At 40.7% G+C, this 21914-nt stretch overlaps 1 protein-coding gene across 15 annotated transcripts in view; it reads left to right on the top strand.

Moving 5' to 3' along the window:
* Positions 1 to 21914, top strand: part of ppfibp1 (PPFIA binding protein 1) — a 103112-nt gene that overhangs the window by 52347 nt on the left and 28851 nt on the right. For 8 of the 15 annotated variants that reach the window (XM_033037868.1, XM_033037874.1, XM_033037872.1 and 5 more), the window contains exons 4-11: positions 1946 to 2032; positions 4262 to 4375; positions 6792 to 6923; positions 13099 to 13191; positions 15245 to 15337; positions 18225 to 18336; positions 18936 to 18968; positions 19507 to 19568. In XM_033037868.1, coding sequence (XP_032893759.1) covers positions 1946 to 2032; positions 4262 to 4375; positions 6792 to 6923; positions 13099 to 13191; positions 15245 to 15337; positions 18225 to 18336; positions 18936 to 18968; positions 19507 to 19568 — 726 coding nt within the window. The remainder of the gene's footprint in view (positions 1 to 1945; positions 2033 to 4261; positions 4376 to 6791; positions 6924 to 13098; positions 13192 to 15244; positions 15338 to 18224; positions 18337 to 18935; positions 18969 to 19506; positions 19569 to 21914) is intronic. The other 7 variants (XM_033037876.1, XM_033037879.1, XM_033037878.1 and 4 more) reach the window with 3 other exon arrangements.

Genomic DNA, 21914 nt, shown 5'->3' with positions numbered 1-21914 from the left:
TGAAACAGTAGCTATGCAGGAATTGAGTAATATGGCCATGCTCAGGATGCTTCTACAGAGAGATCTGTGTGTTTTTATGCACTAAGCTGGTTAGCAGGTTTAAGTTAATTATTACCACATGTACTGAAAATGGTTAATAAGGCAAATGGTACTTTATTTTTTATTGAGAGAGCTTTGGAGTTCAGTAGTAGTGAAGTTTTATTAAGTTGGAGCATAACATTTCACTTTCATGTTCAGTGCTGACTAATGAAGGCTAGTGACCATTAAAAGTAACCATATTATCTACCCGCACTGTCACCTCCAAGGATCTTTAAATGTACTGCATGGTCTGTTCCTCAATACTCCTTACAACTCTAACATTCATGGTGTATGGCCTAGTACTCCCAAAATGCGTAATTTCTCATTAAACTCCCATCTGGCATTTTTCAGCCCATTTCACCAGTATCTCAATATCACCATGCCAACCAGAAGATAACAAGATCAGAGTTTTAGTTATGTAATAGATAGATTTTAGTTATGTAATAGATTTTGCCTATTTCCCTGGATACCATGGCCCCAACTTTGTCTTCTTTGTATGATCCTGCCACGGGCCTTAATGAACTCTGTAAACCAAGGATTGCGTTCCACTGCTTTAATTGATGCACTTTCCACATGATGCTTCCTGCAAGTATATTCACCGGGGTCATTGGATATTCCCCTGATCTCCCACATCCTACAGGAGTATACCATTACCCAAGCTTCCATACTTTATCCTAGGTCTTCCTACGAAGAATGAATTAACCTTTGTGTTTAGCCATTTTATTTGTAAAACTTTAGAATGTTTAGTCTTTTATAATGTATATTGTATGTATCTTTTATAATCACATTTTTAAATGTCTCTGAATACCAAAGACATTTGAAAGCTCTTAAACTCCTTGATGAGAAGCTCAGCTTCTAGCTTGAGTTCCACTCGTGCTCAGGCTTGGTGCCAGGATCGGAGGTCAAGCCAGCTACATCTGACCCAGCTACATCTGACCCAGTACTAGCCAGCTACATCTGACCCAGGTCTGTGGGCACACACCACTGCCTGATAGACACTGAATATAAATTTGTGGCAGATTGCTTATTCTGTTGGAAACTATTTTGTGGCATTTTGCCCAGAGAGAAATGGGTTCTGAATTGTTACGCTGTGTAGAATACTTGAGATCTATCAAATAATCTCTCAATTGCACACTGATATTTTTGCCTTCCTAGGAATATTATCAGGCCATGCTTGTGTAGGCCCCACTGTCAGTGTAGGGTTGGTCTTCTATTATATCCCTTGGATTCCCAAGGATTTCTTTGGAAGGGAAAGCATGCTTGTAACTTGCAATTTCCTCTGTATCTCTCAAACCATGCACATTTCAGTTGCTTTACCAGCTAATTTACCAGCTTCGTTGTGTGAAAGGGAGACACAAAATGCTGGAGTAACTCAGCGGATCAGGCAGCATCTCTGGAGAAAAAGGAATGAGTGACGTTTCAGGTTGAGACCCTTCTTCAGACCTTTGTGTGAAAGGGATATGGTTACTGGTGCCCTTTGATTGACTGTTATCCTTTTGTGCTGCTTCAAGAAATCCTATGGCGTTTTGGTTTTGATTGGAATTTACTATATTTTGCCAATTATTCATCTTTAGATTATTAATCTTTTTTTGTTTAGCCTTCTTTCCTGTCTTTTCCTCGCTATGAGCGTTAACCCATTCCAACAACTTCCTTACTGCTTGTTCATCCCTGGAAAATATTCTGATCCCCGTTACTCATTTCCAAAACTGCACAGCAAATTCAGCAGTTTTAACTCAATAATAGTTTCTGCTGTTTATTTGAGCATTCTCTCCCAGCAGAGCCTAGACTATAGTGGGTGATAAATATTTCTGATGTACTGCAACTAAAATAGGCAAAAATGATTGCTCTGTAATTTTGCTTTCAACAGACGAATGGCCATATCTCTGTCACTGGCGATGCATACCAGGATAGGCTGGCACGGTTGGAAGGTGATAAAGAGTCATTAGTTTTGCAAGTAAGTAAAATTTATCAAATATAAGAACTTTATTTGAGAGCCTATATTCCTAGACTTGAATTTTATTGTACCGATTGACATGGTGTCCGTTATTGCCAATCGTCCAATATAACCGGATTTTGGGGAGGTTAATATTAACTATATAACATATAACAATTACAGCATGGAAACAGACCATCTCGGCCCTTCTAGTCCGTGCCGAACACTTACTGTCACCTAGTCCCATCCACTAGTCGGCACTCAGACCATAACCCTCCATTCCTTTCCCGTCCATATACCTATCCAATTTATTTTTAAATGATAAAATCAAACCTGCCTCCACCACTTCCACTGGAAGCTCATTCCACACAGCTACCACTCTCTGAGTAAAGAAGTTCCCCCTCATGTTACCCCTAAACTTTTGTCCCCAGAATAAAACTAGTTTATCCCGGGTGGGAATAAATGCAGTATCGTGGGAAGGGTTAAACCAGCATCGGGGACGCTGCTTGCTCTCTCTGCTCCAGCAGCCTGTAGCATGCCACGTGACGCCAATTGCAACGGGAGCCTGGCGCCATTATGTCAACCGAGGCACGCATTGCCAGGGTGACATGGGTGCAGTAGCATGCGCTGCGTCTGCATCCTACACCTCAAGACTGCAATGTCCAGGTTCAGAAATAGCTACTTCCCCACAGCCATCAGGCTATTAAACTCAACTGAAACAAATCTCTGAACATTAATAGACCATTATCTGTTTATTTGCACTTTACCTTCTTATTTATTGATGTGTGTATATATTTATATAATGGTATATGGACACACTGATATTTTCTGTATTCATGCCTACTATATTCTCTTGTGCGGAAGCAAAGCAAGAATTTAATTGTCCTATCTGGGACACATGACAAACTCTCTTGACTTGACTTGACGAGAACTCGCATTGTGGCAGACGCTGCAAACCCATGCCCAATGGGACGCTCTTCAAGAGTGTTTCACCGCTCGCTCTCTCCCCGCCGCCACCTTTCCGCAGCTTAAAACTGCACTGCGGACCGCCCGCCCGCCAACCTGCCACCACGAACGGGTGCCTTGGACCGCTGGGACCGAAATCCGTTATATGGAGGGCTATAATTGTGAGAGTTAACTGTACATAGTTATATCTTAAATACTCCAAACACCATGTTCAGTGGCCAGCCGTTATAACATTACGTGGGGTGGCTGGTGCTGTGCACACTCTTGTTCACTGGTTTCACTGGACCCCAGACCGGGGTGGATTTTGTGGCTGCACACCTCCAGTCTTGATGACTGCTGTTCAGCGAGCTGGTACAAATAGACCACAGACCACTGAGGGTGAAGACCCCACAAATGGAGCAGCTGGCTAACTTTCTGGTTTCACATGTTTCCAGTATTACACATATCTTAAATAAACAACTTGCTGAAACTTGAGCAAAACACAAAGTGCCAGAGGAACTCAGTGGGCCAGGCAGCATCTGTGGAGGGTATGGACAGGCGATGTTTCAGGTCGGGACCCTTCTTCAGAGTTTGGTTTAGAGTTCAGGTTATTATTGTCACGTGTACCAAGGTACAGAGAAAAGCTTTTTTTTGTTGAATGCTATCCAGTTAGCGAAAAGACTATACATGATTATAATCTAGCCGTTCACTGTGTACAGATACAGGATAAAGGGAATATCATGCAGTGCAAGGTGAAGTCTGATTAAAGATAGTTTGAGAGTCTCCAATGAGGTAATTGCTATTTCAGGACCGCTCTCTAATTGGTGATAGGATGGTTCAGTTGCTTGATAACAGCTGGGAAGAAACTGTCCCTGATTCTGGAGGCATGTTTTTTCACACCTACCCCAAGACCTGGGTTCTATACTGTGGTATGAAGGTAAAGAAATCAAGAGAATGCTGCAGCTGCTCAGTGATTCTCTATGGTCTTGCCAGCTAGCTGTTTGTGCATTCTAACACTGCAGAATGTATTGCCTTGTGAATCCTGCAAATGGTTCTGAAAGAGAAACCTTCCTTGTGGACCTCAAGCTGAAAAAAAAAAATTGGGGGCAGGACGAGACGTGTTTAAGAAGTCTGCCAGCATACGAATGAAGTGGTTTAATCAGGAGCAAGCTGAGATTGGTATTTGAAGAATGATTAAAGTTTTTAACTGTGATGGTGAATAATCAGATGACTGCACCACTGAATCTCTTTATCGAGGTGGAGACCTGTGTTACTTTACCGGAAGTCATACTTTGTGTTTTATAGGTGAGTGTTCTAACAGACCAAGTGGAAGCTCAGGGGGAGAAAATTCGAGATCTGGAGTGCTGTCTAGATGAGCACCGGGAAAAGCTGAATGCCACGGAAGAGATGTTGCAACAGGTATGTGGAGTAGCTGACAAAGTATAATGAACCTGTGGGGTTTGAGTTCACTTAAATTAAACAACAGCATTTAATAGCCTCTGCCTCCAGGCTTTTTCTATGGCAAGCAATCCTCGCCTCCCAGTGACAACCCCTTCTCCCATCTTCAACAATCCTCCTCATGGACTCCCCCTGCTGGGCTTCTACCCTTTCTGGACCTTATTTCCAACCGCCTGTGTGGCATCAACGGTCTTGACTTCTCCACTCCCCTTGCCCACTCCAATCTCACCCGCTCCGAACACACAGCCCTCTGCTCACTCTGGAAAAATCCCAACATTGTATGTCTGCGGAGAGGTCCTGATCCAACACGTCACCTATCCATGTTCTCTCGAAATGCTGCTGAGTTACTGCATCAATTTGCCTATTTTTTGTTAAACAGCATTTAAACATGGAGGCGCCAAAGACTACACATGCTGGAATCTAGAGCAAAAACAAGACGCTGGAGGAACCCAGCAAGTCGGGTAGCATTTATGGAGGGATGTGAATGTTGGAGGGTCTCAACCCGAAAAATCAGCCGTACTTTTCTCTTCACAGATGCTACCTGAACCACTGAGTTCCTCTGCATTTGAGTAGGATAATTGCAAAATGCTGAGTAATAAAATAGTAGAGCAGTCAAGGAGCCATTGGATAATTATGCCTGGAACCTTTAAAGGAGTTCCTCAATTAATTCAGTTCTCTGTTCATTCTTAACAGACCTGCAAATGTATTGACTGATTGATTCTTTTAATGACCACACAGCCAGGCTGGTGGAATTTGTTATGCCAATGCAGCACATAAAAAAAGAATACAAACATGACAATACTAAAGAACTTTAACATGAAAACATCCCCCCACAATGGTTCCCATTATGAGGGAAGGCACAAAGTCCAGTCCCCAACCCCAGTTCCCCCATAGTCGGGCCTATTGAGGCCTCCGCAGTTGCCTCTACGGAGGCCCGATGTTCCAGGCCGTTCTTGCCGGGTGATGTTGTTCCGGCGTCGGGAGAGTCCTCTCAGCGGCATGGGATGCTTATCCCTTTTAAGCATTTATCAGTACCTCTTTGAAAGGTTCTATGAGTAAGCTTCCACCATTTCATCCCTTTATTCACAGTGTCTGTCACACTGTCATCTGCTTTACCCGGGATTCAACAATAATTCCAAACAATTACATTTTAACTTAAATCTTTGGAGTGTAACCTTTGAACAAGAATGATGCTGAGAGTCTTGACTCAAAACTGCTATCATTTTTTTCATCTGTGCATAGAATCTGAGTGTCTGACTCTATTGCCTATGCGAAGGAGAGCCTATTGCCTTTCACCATGTGCACTATACTTGGGTGGGAAGGTTTAGGGTTTTGACCGAATGACGTTGGAATACCCAGTGATGTGGATGTTGGGTGGCGTGCTACTTGGAGGTAGTAGTACTTATTTACAGCGGCCGAACTTGTTTATCCAAGCAGGAGAGATTGTATGGTTGGAAGATGCCATCCATGAAGCCGTAGTGAGTTACTGCTATGCAGTTTAAAGATGACACGCACTGGAGCTCTGGTGCTGCTCGCAGAGGGAGAAGTGAACGTCTACTTCCACCTATGATAGGACCAGATTTTGTGGGCAGAGGACAACCAAACTATTTTCCAAACATGGATACAAAAGGCTGGAGTAACTCAGCGGGTCAGGCAGCATCTCTGGAGAAAAGGAATAAGTGACATTTTGGGTTGAGACCCTTCTTCAGACTGAGAGTCAGGGGAAAAGGGAACGAGACTTCGACGAAATGAATGGAAGATATGCAAAAAGCAAGATAATCGAGGAAATGTGGGGCAGACAATAGGCAATTGTTGACTGTGGGATAGGTGATAACGAGTATACAACAGGACGACAATAAAACTAGTACGACGACTAGGGTGGCGGAAGTTGTGTTTGGAAAGTATTAATTCATATATTGTCTCTACTTCTCCCAATCATTATAGAATTTCTTTTCTATATATTTTCTTGGAATATAGACAATAGGTGCAGGAGTAGGCCATTCAATGTGATCATGGTTGATCATCCACAACCAGTACCCCGTTCCTGCCTTCTCTTCATATCCCTTAACTCCGCTATCCCTAAGAGGTCTTTCTAACACTGAGGCAGAGAATTCTACACACTCACAACTCTCTGCGTGAAAAAGTTTTTCCTTATCTCCGTTCTAAATGGCTTACCACTTATTCTTAAACTATGACCCCTGGTTCTGGACTCCCCCCACGTTGGGAACATGTTTCCTGCATCTAGCGTGTCCAAAACCTTAATAATTTTATGTGTTTCAATAAGATACCCTCTCATCCTTCTAAATTCCAGAGTATACAAGTCCAGCCGCTCCAATCTATTAACATATTGGAAGTTGAAAGTTATCCTTTGTTTCAGGAACTCCTAGGTCGAACATCACTAGAGACTCAGAAACTGGATCTTATGACTGAGGTGTCGAACCTGAAAATAAAACTGAATACGATGGAAAAGGACAGGTTGGAATACGAGGACCGATACAACGATACTGAGGTGAGACAATTATTTATTATACTGTTCTGCATCAGAATTTATTTCCATTTGAATTTATTGTGTAAAATAGCTGTTGTATTAAAATAGTTTTTTCTCCATTTGTTAATCCTGTCTGCACATCAGCATGACACTTATCCAGTTTTTATGTTATCTGTTTTATAATCCAATCCTCTGTTTCAGCAATCTGTATTTACATGATGTGTTTTACAGAATGTTTTGGCACCGTATTTGGTTTCTGACATGATATTCCATGGTTTAGGAAGCAAAGCGGTACCAGCTTGTGTTCCTACACCAACCTGATGGCTATGTTGTGGTTCTTTGATGTCACACAAATAACTTTCAACTTGGCTGTAATGTCCTGTGTTTGAAAAAGCTTTTGGGACTCAACTGATTTTAAACTTGATGAACAATCAAAATTGCCAGGCGGCACCAATTAATTCCAGCATTGCAACAGAATCGTAGGTTTTTTTCTGTAGATTTATAGCAAGGTTGGTTCTAATATATCAGGTTTACCACAGTCCGTGGTTCTTAATGAATACTTTGCAAAGGATTGAGGTGATGGCGACATTGTACTTGGAGGGAAAATATTAAGAAATGGATAAACATGGTATTAAAGGATTTGGAATTTAAAAAAAAGGATAAATCATCAGGTCTGGATAAAATATGTCACAGGCTGTTAAAAGAAACGGGAGGAAATCACTGAGGCCACTGATTCTCTTCAACCCTCATTGGTGTCAGAGGCTTGTTGAACTGCTATTTTAAAAATGAGGAATGGGTAAACTAAATAATTAGTTAAATTAGTTTTGATGATGAGAAACATTGAGATCAATTCTGAGGGATACAGTGAGCAGTTTAAGCAGGGACGATCAACGTTAAATGGGCAGTAATGCTTGACTAACTTGGGTGAATCCTTTGAGGAAGTGCCCAGCAGTTTGAAGAAAATATATTGATGGAATGTAACATGAATTTTAGCAAAGCTTTTCAGAAAGTCACTAATGGCAGGCTGGTTTATAAAAGATAGGTGGATACAGGTGAGGGGTTTTTGATTGGCAGATGGTTGGACAAAGGACAGAGATGGATAGTGAGGTAAGGGGCATGAAATGTGCAGCCAGTGGAGGAATATAAGGGGAAAGGGAGAAATGGGCGCTCATCCAGGTGTGCCACGAGGAAAGGAGGGGGGGTGGGGGGAGTTGTTTATAGGCGAGTTATCTAAAATTGAGAGAATTAAATGTTCATACCATTTGGTTGTAAGATACCCAAGTTGAATATGAGATGCTGAGATTTAAATTAATTGGTTGAAAGATTAGAGAGATGATGAGGAAAATATTTTTCTGAGTGGTGGCACTGCTGCCTGAAAGGTGGAGACAGACAAAACTCATTGCATTTCGGCCATGCAGAGCAAGGTGCAGATGTCATGCTGGAAGAGGGATTAAGCTGCATTGTTCTGTTAAGTCAGCATGAATACTGTGGGCTGTGTAGTGAACAATTTATGATTCAATAATGGAGCACTGATCATGTTTTTACATTAGACGCAGCTGATTCCCACATCAAATGTTATTGAGTAAATAACATTAAACGGTAACCTGGTACGACTAGATTTAGATTATGCATCTCCTTGATCACCTTGTTCATTGCTACAGAAATTCTAGAATTAAAGCAAATGTGTATATCAATTTATGCAATCTAGACTTATTTCTAAAGTTCTAAGATGCTATATTTAAAACAAAATCCATGTCCTATCCATGATTTTTGTTCCCACAACTTGTCCTATTCAGATTTGTTTTTTCTCCTCTTTAATTTGCTTTGCAATCTACAGTCATTGATTAACCTTATAATAGAGCTGAGGCTGCAGATGGAAAAAGTGGAAGTGGAACTAGCATTATTCCAGGAAAAGAGGTCCCAGTTTGGGGATCACGAGGTGACTGCATGTCTGAGGATGCTCTCTTGCCATGCATGACATCTTTGATTGAAAGCCGATTTATTCTGGGGCTGGTTTTGAGCTAGAAAGATTAAAAAAAATAAGAGTACAGAGTACTCCTCCTGACCATTTATTGCAGCCCTTGTTGCCCTGGAGGCCCAGTAACACATTAACTGCTTGTTAGTAATGAGATTAGTGAGAAGTATTGGTTTATTATTATCACACTTACAATACAAAACTCTGTGCATGCTATTTGGGCTGATCATACAATAGATGCGTGCATCTGATCATACACAAGTACAACCAGTTATCAAAAAGAGAGAACAATGTACTGTTACAGCCACAGAGAAAGTAAAGTGGCAAAGGTCTTCCTGGCCCATCAAACTCTTTCACAGAGCATAACATTGACTAGGAAAAGACTGCACATGCTGGAAATCTAAAATGAAGCCGAAAAGACATTTGGACAGGTACATGGATGGGAATGGTTTACAGGGATGTGGGCCAGGTGGAGATAAATGTGACTAGCTTGGATGGGGCATCTTGGTCAGCATAGAGTAGTGGGCCAAAGTTTCCGTGTGGTATGACTCTGGTACTAAATATTGTAAAATATCAGCAGCACAGGAAGCATCTGTGGAGAGACTTTTATATTGATGACCTATCAGAATTGTCAGACAATTTCTCTTCATATTTTATATCACTAGCTGCATCATAGATATTCACTCCTTGAGGAAGTTTTTCATGCAATACACCTCTCTCACTTCCACACCCTGCACCCCCCTCTCTATTCCAGACAGTCAGACTGAAACATCTACCATCCCTGCACCAACCCCATCTTCTTCAATGCCCTTCGGATATCCTAAAAGGTTTAGAGGATAGGCCTGAAATCCTAATCCTAATTGCATTTTGTTTCAGTTATCAATCAGAGATGTCCCTCACTTTGTTTCTAAGTCTCAGGCACTTGAACCCAGTACATGTACTCTGTCACACTTCTCACCCCTCAACAGCAAGTCAGTGTCCCTTTAAAAGTAGGGTGCATAAAATGCATCCAACACATTGAATTTAACTAAAGGAAAGAATGAACTGTTGTGGTTTTGTACAGTGACCTTCGTATACATCCTTGTTCAATTTCAGATAACTTTAGTAAGTCATTTGTGTTTAAGAAGGAACTGCAGATGCTGGAAAATCGAAGTAACACAGAAATGCTGGAGAAACTCAGCGGGTCCAGCAGCATCTATGGAGCGAAGGAAATAGGCAACGTTTCGGGCCGAAACCCTTAAGGGTTTCGGCCCGAAACGTTGCCTATTTCCTTCGCTCCATAGATGCTGCTGCACCCACTGAACTTTAGTAAGTCATCTTGGTTAAATGCACTATGCTAGATTAGAATTGAATTTGTATTTTATAATCTTTGATGTTATTTAGGACTGAATTTAACAGGAGTTAAGGAATAAAACAATAGGTGGTGTGCATGTTACAAGCATACTGAAGATTCTGGAAACACCACAATAGAAACTTATTAGTGTGTTGGATTTAAAGATTGGGAACCAGTTCCATCTCCTTACTGCCCCATGTTTTGTATTTCACCCCTGACCTTAGCTAAATTTGCTCTCCCCTTCCCCCCAGGAAAGTGCTTGGCCAAACATCCTCCTTGTTTACAGCTGTTAAAATTATGACAGGATAGTGGCTAGCCTGAGGACATTGATAGCCATAAGAAGCCCATTGGGCTGTAGTAAAAAGCAAGTGGGAAGATCAGCAGGCATGTGGCGAGTATGCAGTGCTGTGTTGCCACTTACATTCCTGCAGGTCAATGTCATATCACCTACCTGGTGAAGAGCCAGCGAAGGCACAAGGCAGGCACCAAGCACAAGGAGGTTGAAATGGCAATTCATCTTTTAGTTGAATAGGTGTATAATTGATCTTGGCTGCTCACAGAATGAAAGTATAAAATGATTGAAGTAAAAAGTCTGAAGTAAAAAGAGAGAAAGAATGGATGACGTTTCAGGTCGAGACCCTTCAGATTCGAAACGTCACCCATTTCTTCTCTCCAGAGATGCTGCCTGTCCCGCTGAGTTACTCCAGCTTTTTGTGTCTATCTTCAGTTTTAACCAGCATCTGCAGTTCCTTCTTACATATAAAATGACTGAGGCTGACCTGCATGTGGGGTGGTCCACGAAAAGGGAGCTTGGTGGAGCAGTAACTAACATCCGCCTAACATGTTTCTATCTTGCTGGCTGTGGCACGCTTGCATTCTGCAGTAGATTGAAAGGAACAAGTGCTCAGACCCTCTTCCTGATTGCCATTGGTTAAGCATTTTGAAATGATTCATGCACACACCAACTTTGCCAAACTGTATCCATGGATGCAAAAGTAAATAGTGTTTGACTTTCAATTGAATTTCAAAGAACAAGATGCAAATACATCAATGTTTTACCTGACAAATTCAAATGATAGTTTTAGTATGCATGCTTACCTTTGTTAATAAGTGTTAATAAAAAAGTGTTGACATTGATTAAGAGAGTCAAGACAAGAGAGTCAAGAGTGTTTTATTGTCATATGTCCCAGATAGAACAATGAAATTCTTAAATGCTGCAGCACATCAGAATATGTAAACATAGTACACTGTAAACAAAGTCAAAGTCAATTTTATTCGACACATGCACCCGAAGGTGCAATGAAATGAATTTGCCAGCTGCGATACACTTATAAACAATATAATAAACGAGAGAGAAAAAAAGTTGTGCGTGTGACACACACACACACACACACACACACACACACACACACACACACACACACACACACACACACACACGTGTACATAAATAACAAACAATAGTAGTGCAATAATAATAATAATAGTCTATTGTAGTCCAGAGCTTATTTAAGGTTGTAGTGTTTGATAGCCTGATTTTCTCTAGGGAAGAAGCTGTTCCTGAATCTGAACATTCCAGTTTTCAAGTTCCTGTACCTTCTTCCCAATGGCGAGTGAAATGTATGTGTGGTCAGGATGGTGTGGGGCTCTGATGATGCTAGTTGCCTTTTTGAGGCAGTGACTCTGATAAATCCCTTCGATGGTGGGGAGGTCAGAGCCGGTGATGGACTGGGCAGCGTTCACAGGTTTTTGCGGTCTTTTTCGCTCCTGGGCGTTCAAGTTGCCGAACCAGGCCATGATGCAACCAGTCAATATGCCCTCTACTGCACACCTGTAGAAGTTCAAGAGAATTCTCTCTGACGTACCGAATCTCCGTAATCTTCTCAGGAAGTAGAGACGTTGATGTGCTTTATTTATAATTGCATCAGTGTGCTGGGTCCAGGAAAGATCTTAGGAAGTTTGCACGCCCAGGAATTTGAAGTTTTTGCCTCTCTCCACCGTCATCCTGTTGATATAAACAGGATTGTGGGTCCTCATCCTTCCTCTTACAAAGCCCACAATCAGTTCATTGGTTTCACTGATATTGAGAGCCAGGTTGTTGTGCTGGCACCATTTGGTCAATCGGTCGCTCACTTCTATACTCTGACTCATCACCATCTGTAATTCGTCCAACAACGGTGGTGTCGTCGGCGAACTTGAAGATGGAGTTCGCACTGTGACCGGCTACACAGTCATGAGTACAGAGTGAGTAGAGCAGGGGGCTGAGCACGCAGCCTTGAGGTGCTCCCGTACTGATTGTTAATGAGGAAGAAGTATTTCTGCCAATTCGAACAGACTGTGGTCTGTGGATGAGGAAGTTGATGATCCAGTTGCAGAGAGATGCAGAGAGAGAGATTATTAGGCAATTTGGGCTGATAATTAAGTTTAAACATCTCGCTGAATTCACTTTATTGCATGCCTGTGGGAGGCTGCATATTTGTGCAGTTCATGTAATCTAATCAATAAATTCCAAGCTTTGCTGTATGCTTCAACTTGCCATGGGTTTATTCTAACTTGCTCAGAAAATGTACCCCAAATCTATTGTTTTTGTTTCATTTGCATGACGAAGCTTTGCGTTGCTGTTTTTTTTATGTTAACCAAGGAATCGGGTATCAGGTAATTGAATATAACTGCAAGGGTTTGTAACCAGTGTTTTGAGATGTTTTGATAAAGAACTTGGAGTATTTTCAAAGTTCTACATAGGCATTAGTTCCATAATTAAGGGGTTACTTGAATGCACATTGCAAGTGAGTTGAACGTCACCACATTTTCTCGTGAATTTTATGTGTCACTCACCTGGACTAATTGTGATCATTTGAGCATACGCTTACAATTGTGTTGCTTTTTAGGTGTTATACCAAGAAGTTAATGATTTAAGGATAAAGGTGGTTGACATGGAAAATGAAAGAGTTCAGTTTGAAAAAAAGCTAAAATCAACCAAGGTAAGAAGATTTATTAAACTTTGCCTGCTTATCACGAAACAAAATCCATAATCAAAGTGTAATGGTTCTTCTTGCCAATATTGAGGAAATACATAGTAAAGAAGACAGAATAGATTTTTTAAACTTCAAAAATAAACTTTATTTGCAATAGGTATATACGCAAAACAAAAACATTCAATATTGCTAGTGTTATACCCAGGCGCTTCTCTTTTTCCTTGCATGTTTTCCAGCATTTTTTATCCATTCTAATCCACGAGCCATCTCAGTGATACATCCTTGTGTACTTCTGTCAACTACTGTTTCATTCCTGGAGAGATACACAGAACAGGGGCCAGTTGAGTCCGTGCACTATCACACATCCATTTATGCTAACCCAATATTAATTCCGTTATTATTACTCTCATCAACTCTCCACACACCACATGTATGGCAACTGTTCTGCCCAAGACTGAAAGAGATTGTAGTGTTGTGAACGCAGCCCGGTACATCATGCAGACCAGCCTCCCTGCAACCCTGTAAACTATTTACACTTCCCACTGTCTTGGGAAAGTTACAACATAATCAAGGACCACTCGCTCTGTCCCAGCCATTCTCTCCTCTCCCCTCTCCATTCAGGCAGAGATATAAAATGTTCTTCTCCACTGTTTTCAGATTCTTAACAGAACTCTCATATTATTAGGACCTATTCTTAGAATCTATCTCGTTTCAACATTTGCGTTTATTATTAATCTGCACTTTCTCTGTAGCTGTAACACGATATTCTGCACCATTTCCTTTTGCTTTATCTAATGTACTCATGGTATGATCTGCGTGGATCAACAGTTCTCCTGTGTATATTGGTACACATGATAATAAAATCAATACCTACATACTAGAGGCAATTTATAGTGGCCAGTTAACTTACCAACCCACATGTCATTGGGGTGTGGGAGGAAATCGGAGCCACTGGGGAAAATTTCTGCAGCTACAGCTAATGTGTAAACCCCACACAAACAGCTCCCATGGTTAGGATTGAACCAGGTCTGCTGCTGCCTGGCTGCAGCTCTACCAACATACCAAAATCACTTTTACATTTTCACCAAAACAAAGATGTCAATAAGCATACTAAAGAGAAACACAGCTCCTTTGTAAGATGATTTATGTTGTCCTTACAAATAGGTTTGTGTGCCTAACCTTTTTTTCAATCTGGCATAAGCAAGGTAATTTCTATTTGTTTGTGGTCCGTAGTATGATGATAAAATTATGATTGTAAAGTGTGTTATAAAATTGGAAAATGAGGATATAGTTACAGTATTTAATGCAGTTAATGTCCAAATGATGCAGCCTTTCCATTTGTGCAAGGAATTGTGCAGCCTGCTAGAGATCTATCCTTTTCATAATGATAATTTCATCTTCTGCTGTTTTCTTAAAGTAGCAGCTATAATGGTGACAGACCCTAAAATTGGAATGCCTCTACAACAAGCTCATTGTTGGTAGATTACTGATGGAGAATCTCAGTATTCTTGATATTACTTGTGGATTAAGTATTATTGTGAAGCAGTATTCACTACAACGGTATGGCCCTTGTGTCTATGGAGGTCCATATGTTTAATTCAAAGTCACATTGGGCTTAGAACTTGGTAGTGCAACAGCGTAGTGTGAGATTACACCAAGTAACCATACTGTAGCAGTGAGCAGCACAGCCACTCCAGAGTTCCTTTCCTCAGTCCTTATCCATGTCAGACAGAGATAAGAAGTGTCAGATTACAAATTACTTGCTTGGAATGCCTGAATGGCGGCAGCCCCTTTGGTTCGCTGATCACTGTCTGCACCGCTGGAGGCTTTGTGTTCTCTGTTATATCGGCTAAAGCAAGGAGAGCAAGGGGATTTATTCAAGGGGCTTTTCAAAAATGTGTTGACTTTTGAATGATAGGTTGATTTATACTTGTGTACAAATTATAAATGCTTTTTTTACATGAAGCGGTAAACATTTCTGGCCGAGCACCTGAGCTTTATTAACTTTGCGTCTCTCAGCCTCTAGCTTTCTCTTTTTGTATTCTCTCATCTCTACCAGTCATTAATGGCTAAGCTCTCTAGCCTGAAAATCAAAGTTGGTCAGATGCAGTACGAGAAGCAGCGAACGGAACAAAAATCCCAGGCAGTAAAGGTGTGATGGGTTTCGACTCATTGGTAATGCTGTGTGGTAACTTCTTCCTGGCCCGTTTTGCTGTGTGCTTGTGTCCATGCTATGTCTTTGAAAAGATAATTCGAGAAATTATTGGACTGGCAGCCAGCCGACCTTGCATGAAACTTTGCCTACCTGCTTTTTGCACAATTTTGTTTTGCTAAAGCATCTCAAGGTTTCAAAATAGACCATGGTTAATAAAAACATACAATGATTATGTAACATGCAATCTTTGTGATGGCTTTCATACTGCCATGTATCACTCCATTCCTTTGCAGCATGGTTTTTTTTTACTACAGAAATGTTAAACATGGTCAGAGTCAATGTCAACCTTGTGGTTTTGTTCCAAACCTTTGCATTGTCTGCACATTTGTGTGTAAGCACTCGGCTTATAAAGGATGTTCAGAATGCCTGCATGAGTCTAAATGCAAAATTGTTCTAGTTTTGAAATGTTCTGGTTTCAACCCAGCAAGCAACTTGTCTTAGATAGGTGCACCTAAAATAGGTGCAGGAGTAGGCCATTCAGCCCATTGAGCCAACCCACATGATCATGGCTGATCATCCTAAATCAGTACCCCATTCCTGCTTTCTCTCCATATCCCTTGATTCCGTTAGCCCTAAGAGATATATCTAACTCTCTGTTGAAAACATCCAGTGAATTGGCCTCCACTGGCTTCTGTGGCGGAGAATTCCACAGATTCACAACTTTCTGGGTGAAAAAGTTTTTCCTTATCTCAGTTCTAAATGGTCTTAAAAGATTCAACCTCTTGATAAATTATACGTTATATAAATAAAAAACAGTTTTGTGTATTAAAACAGTTGGAGCTGAAATTAATTTCTATCAATCTAATTTTCGTGATGCATTATTCTACTTCCTGGATATTTATGTTCAGTATGTTAAGATTGAGGATAGTGAACAGTTTGTACAGGAAGCTGGCAAAACCGCTTTCTCAATGGTCCAATCTCATGAAATTTCAGAATTAGTCATTTTTAGTTGATGGTGAGGGAGGTATCAACTCCTGGAATGGGCCAGTCAAGTGGGCAAAATAGTGGCTAATGGCATGGATCTAAGGTAACAAACAAGGAAGGGAATACATGGTGAATATTGGAACATTGAACTATGTAGAGGAACATTGAGATTGTCCATAGGTCCTTGAGGGTAGGGTGGTTAAGAAAGAATGCAGGATGTCATTTTAGACGAGCAGCGAGATGATACCACAGACTAATGCTAGTTCCACCTTAAAATGCTGCATATAGTCTAGCCATTATGCTGCAGGAAGGAAGTGACAGTGCTCGATACACAGTGAAGATGTTGTCAGGCTGACTGTCGTTTTAAAGATTGAATAGTTGGGCTGGATGTTTCACGATCACTTTGGAATATGTGAGATTGTTGACAGATATAAACTGAACATGTAGACTCATTTTCTCATTGCCCTCTTTTCTAATAAAAATGGGTCCACATGTTCAGTTTAGATCTGTCAATAATCCATCAACACTCGCATATTCCAAAGTGATCTGAACATTGATTAGAGGTAATTGGTGGAAGGATTAGAAGAGAAATGGGAATATTGTCATCCGAGATTGGTAGGGACTGAAGGTTGCTGCCTGACAGGATGGTGAAGGCAAACTCATCACTATAGCCATCACCCAGCAATGGCCAAGAATGGTGAACTGTTTCCTTCAGTGCTGTGACTTCCTATAATTCCAACCTTCCAAGCTGCACACCAGGAGCTGGGACTAGGCAGAGCGAAATGGAGCCATAGCGAGTCCATCTCTATAGGCTGAATGACTGACCTGAGATGTAATGTACTTGTTTTTTAATTCAAGGAAATGTATTGATATGTTTAGATACTCCAAAGCTAAGGAATGATTGCATCCACATGGGCAGAATTCAATTCCCTCAACCGAGAAGTGTGATTTGGCACAAGACCATTCCGATACTCGAAAGTAACTTTGTCACCTAAATTCTCCCTTCATTGCCAGAAAAAATATAGCCTTCTAAGATGGCAAAAACAATAAGGTATCAATATTTAAACTGATAACATTTAATGCGGCTATTGAAAAATAATGAGCATTATTTGAACAATGCTCACTAAACCAGAAGAGTAGAATCAAACATCCAGTTATATTCTAGTTTAAATGTTACAGCATTAGAGGAACAAACTTCAGTGGTTTACTGTGCTATAATAGGTTAATGTGAATTATTCTTCATATCAGTAATAAACTTTAAGCCTTCTAAAATAGCTGCCGATGACAGTGAGATTTTAAAGAATAAATGGCTAGCCTTTCTTGCATTAAATTTGGTCATTTTTATGTCAAAGTACTCATCCTATTTCTTGCGAACACGATAAGAATGTTAAGAATTCGTATTATGAATCATGTGACATTAACCTAAAGTTATGGGTACTGATGTAAGAGATTTTCGAAATTTTTACTTTTTACCTGATTGCATTTATTTATCTTGATTCTTGGAACTGTTTCTTGCACATTGATAATAGTAGAATGCACTTAAAAAGGGAGGATAATAGAAGAATGATTCGAAGTCCAGCGTCTTGCTGAAGTTGCAATTGACGCCAGCTTAATGATAAATCACATTATGCATTATTGAAATGCAAACCCTTGATCCACAAAGCCTGTAGTCCTCGCTGTGAACTAGAAAATGATATTTGAGAAGGAAAAACCTTTCTTTAAATGGAAGCTAATAGCCAGATACATGTTAAATCCTGTGTGAGAGATTGTATTGCACCATGGTTACAAAGGGAAGAGTAGACCAAGATGCTCTTGCGTTTTTGAAAGCATAATCTTTTTGAATCCTTTGCATAGTACTGTATAGTTCTTGCTAGAAACATTATTCATTGTTGTGATATAGGATGACTTGGTGCAACTGAAGGAGCAGTTGGAGAATAAAGACGCTGAGATCAAGAGAATGTTGTCTGATTTGAATTGCAGAACGGAGATGGATGAAAGTGATAGTGGGGCTGGTAAGTGACAATTCCTTATTCATAGAGCTGCACAGTCATACAGCAAGGAAACATGCCCTTCCATGCTGACCCAGAGGTCCCATTTTCCCATTTGCCCCATATCCCTTTTAACCTTTCTTATCCATGCACCTGTCCAAATATCTTTTAACGGTTATTGTATCTGTCTAAATTGCCTCGTGGGGCAGCTCATTCCATATACCCACCCTGATGGAAAGCTGGAACTTATAGTTTGGATCTTGAATTTGTTTGCCCATTGATCTGCCCAGAAATTTTATTTTTGTGATGTGGATTAGCATTTATCCCCATCTTTTAAGAACCCATTCTACTTATTCTGTGGCACTGGTATCAGTATTTAATGTTGAACTGTTGCAATTCTAGTTCCCTTTTTATGTGCCAACTTAAGATGATTTTGAATCTTGTGCACAGCGTTTTAATCTTTGCAGAGAAATATTAATGTTTAAAGTTTTGCATAAATGTTCAAAGACTTTCAAAAGCAGCTTTAAATAACTGGTTTCATATGTACCCACTTATTTTTGTAAACTAACAGACTACTCTTTCTTATACCTGTATTCCATGACCTGTGTGAATTTCCTGCACAGAGGAAAGTTATAAAAAGAAGCTGAAGGAGAAAAGTAAGACCTTGGTGTCTGTTCAGTGAATGTGTGACAGTTGTATCTGTGTGCTTAGAGTTGCTATGCCAACCCACTGCAGCAAGTTGCATGTTCAGTTGAGAACTTTCGGAACCTCCTGTCTGCATCTATAATCCTTAGTTGCTGCTTTAAAGTTGAACATAGCACTAGTGAAAATAGTACATATTTATTTTCTAGAAATGAGCTGCTGCTGAAAAGAATACATTCAATATGTCTATAAATGTACTTCGAGTTTGGTTCTCGTCAGTTGAAAACATGTCTGCATCACGATGAGCTGCTTGTGAATGCAAACATCCCGCATGTAATCTTAACACTTTAGCTAACGTGCAAAGCATAAAGTATTACATCATTTTCATTAAAGGAACATGCATCAAAACTGCCTTTTGCCTGATGAATGTGGTAATATCTGGTCAGTGTTTTCTTAAAGCCAAGACACCACATGGCATGCAAGCATGGATTTCACTGCAGCGTACAAATGTAAAGTTAGCGTGTGCCTGAAATCTGTTCCTGATTTTTTCAGATCTTGAGGTCCATAAAATGAAAAAGGCTGTTGAGTCTTTGATGGCAGCTAATGAGGAGAAGGTGAGTTTTCTCATTTAACTTCAAGATTTGTTTTTATTCTTTCATGAAATGTGGGTGACATCTGCGAGGTTTGATTCCCTTCCTTAGTTATCCTTGGAGTTGGAGGTATATTATTTTCTTGAAACAGTGCAGTCCATGTGGGTGAAGGTGCTCCTGTGGTGCTTCTCGGGTGGGGAGAATTATTTTAGTTTGGTATATTGTCACATTGTGTGCCATCCAGTCAGCGCAAAGACTACACATGATTACAATCAAGCCATTTGCAGTGTACAGATACAGGATGAAGGGTATAATATTTAGTGCAAGGTAAAGTCCGATTAAAGGTGGTCCGAGGGTCTCCAATGAGATCGATGGTAGACCTGGACCTCGCTCTAGTTGGTGATAGGATGGTTCAGTTGCCTGATAATAAATGGGAAGAAACTGTCCGTGAATCTGGAGGTGTACGTTTTCACACTTCTATGTCTTGCCTGATGGGAGAGGAGAGGAGAGGTAGTGACCGGGGTGATGAAGTAGGGGACAGAAAGCTAGAAAGAGGTGGCTGTCAGGGCAAAGCCTGGCAAGAGAGACTCATCCTTGATTATGTTGCTGGCCTTGCCAAGCAGTGTCAAGTGTAAATTGAGTCAATGGATGGGAGGTTGGCTTGTGTGATGATCTGGGCTGCATCCACAATTCTCTACAGTTTCTTACAGTCTTGGACGGAGGTGTTCCAAAACCAGGTTTCTAAATTCTATTTTATGAGTGGAACCCCATGCCCTTCCCTTCCACACTGTTGGAGCCTCCTACTCCAAGCTCTTCACTCATTCCTGTCAGACAATGGAGTGCTCCCTGGCCTTGTCACGTGAGGTTGAGATCTGCCATTTTTTCATGTGACATTTAAGAGTACACCATGGCTCAAGGTGAGTCCTGTAATTAGCTGATGCAGTTTGAGTAAGGATGATCTTCGAATGAATTGTTACTTAGATTTGGTGAAACTGCATTGTTCAGATCACTGAGGAAATATTAACGTCCTACAGTGCCCTCCATAATGTTTGGGACAAAGACCCATTATTTATTTATTTGCCTCTGTACTCCACAATTTGAGATTTGTAATAGAAAAAATCATATGTAGTTAAAGTGCACATTGTCAGATTTTATTAAAGGGTATTTTTTATACATTTTGGATTCACCATGTAGAGATCACAGCTGTGTTTATACATAGTCCCCTCATTTCAGGGCACCATAATGTTTGGGACACATGGCTTCACAGGTGTTTGTAATTGCTCAGGTGTGTTTAATTGCCTCCTTTATACAGGTATAAGAGAGCTCTCAGCACCTAGTCTTTCTTCCAGTCTTTCCATCCCCTTTGGAAACTTTTATTGCTGTTCATTAACAAAGTTGTGCCAATGAAAGTCAAAGAAGCCATTATGAGACTGAGAAACAAGAATAAAACTGTTAGAGACATCAGCCAAACCTTAGGCTTACCAAAATCAACTGTTTGGAACACCATTAAGAAGAAAGAGAGCACTAGTGAGCTTACTAATCGCAAAGGGACTGGCAGGCCAAGGAAGTCCTCCACTAATGACAGAAGAATTCTCTCTATAAAAAAGAAAAATCCCCAAACACCTGTCTGACAGATCAGAAACACTCTTCAGGTGTGGATTTGTCAATGACCACTGTCCACAGAAGACGTCATGATCAGAAATACAGAGGCTACACTGCTTGATGCAAACCACTGGTTAGCCGCAAAAATAGGAAGGCCAGGTTACAATTTGCCAAGAAATACTTAAAAGAGCAACCACAGTTCTGGAAAAAGGTCTTGTGGACAGATGAGATGAAGATTAACATATCAGAGTGATGGCAAGAGCAAAGTATGGGTGAGAGAAGGAACTGCCCAAGATCCAAAGCATACCACGTCATCTGGTTATGGCCTGGGCATGTATCCAAGGATCCAAAGCATACCACATACCACGTTATGGCCTGGGCATGTATGGCTGCTGAAGGTACTGGCTCACTTATCTTCATTGATACTACTGCTAATAGTAGTAGCATAATGAATTCTGAAGTGTATAGACACATCCTATCTGTTCAAGTTCAAACAAATGCCACAAAACTCATTGGCTGGCGGTTCATTCTACAGCAAGACAATGATCCCAAACATATTGCTAAAGCAACAAAGGAGTCTTTCAAAGCTAAAAAATGTCCAATTCTTGAGTGGCCAAGTCAATCATCCGATCTGAACTCAATTGAGCACGCTGTGTCCCAAACATTATGGTGCCCTGAAACGTGTGTGTGTGTTGGGGGGGGGGGGGGGGGAAAAATGGTGAAACCAAAATGTATAAAAATGACCTTTATTAAAATCTGACAATGTGC

The sequence above is a fragment of the Amblyraja radiata genome, chromosome 19, assembly GCF_010909765.2.
Source record: "Amblyraja radiata isolate CabotCenter1 chromosome 19, sAmbRad1.1.pri, whole genome shotgun sequence".
Lineage (NCBI taxonomy): Eukaryota > Metazoa > Chordata > Chondrichthyes > Rajiformes > Rajidae > Amblyraja > Amblyraja radiata.
The sequence above is the reverse complement of the archived record's forward strand: the minus strand, read 5'-3'. Positions and strand labels throughout refer to the sequence as shown.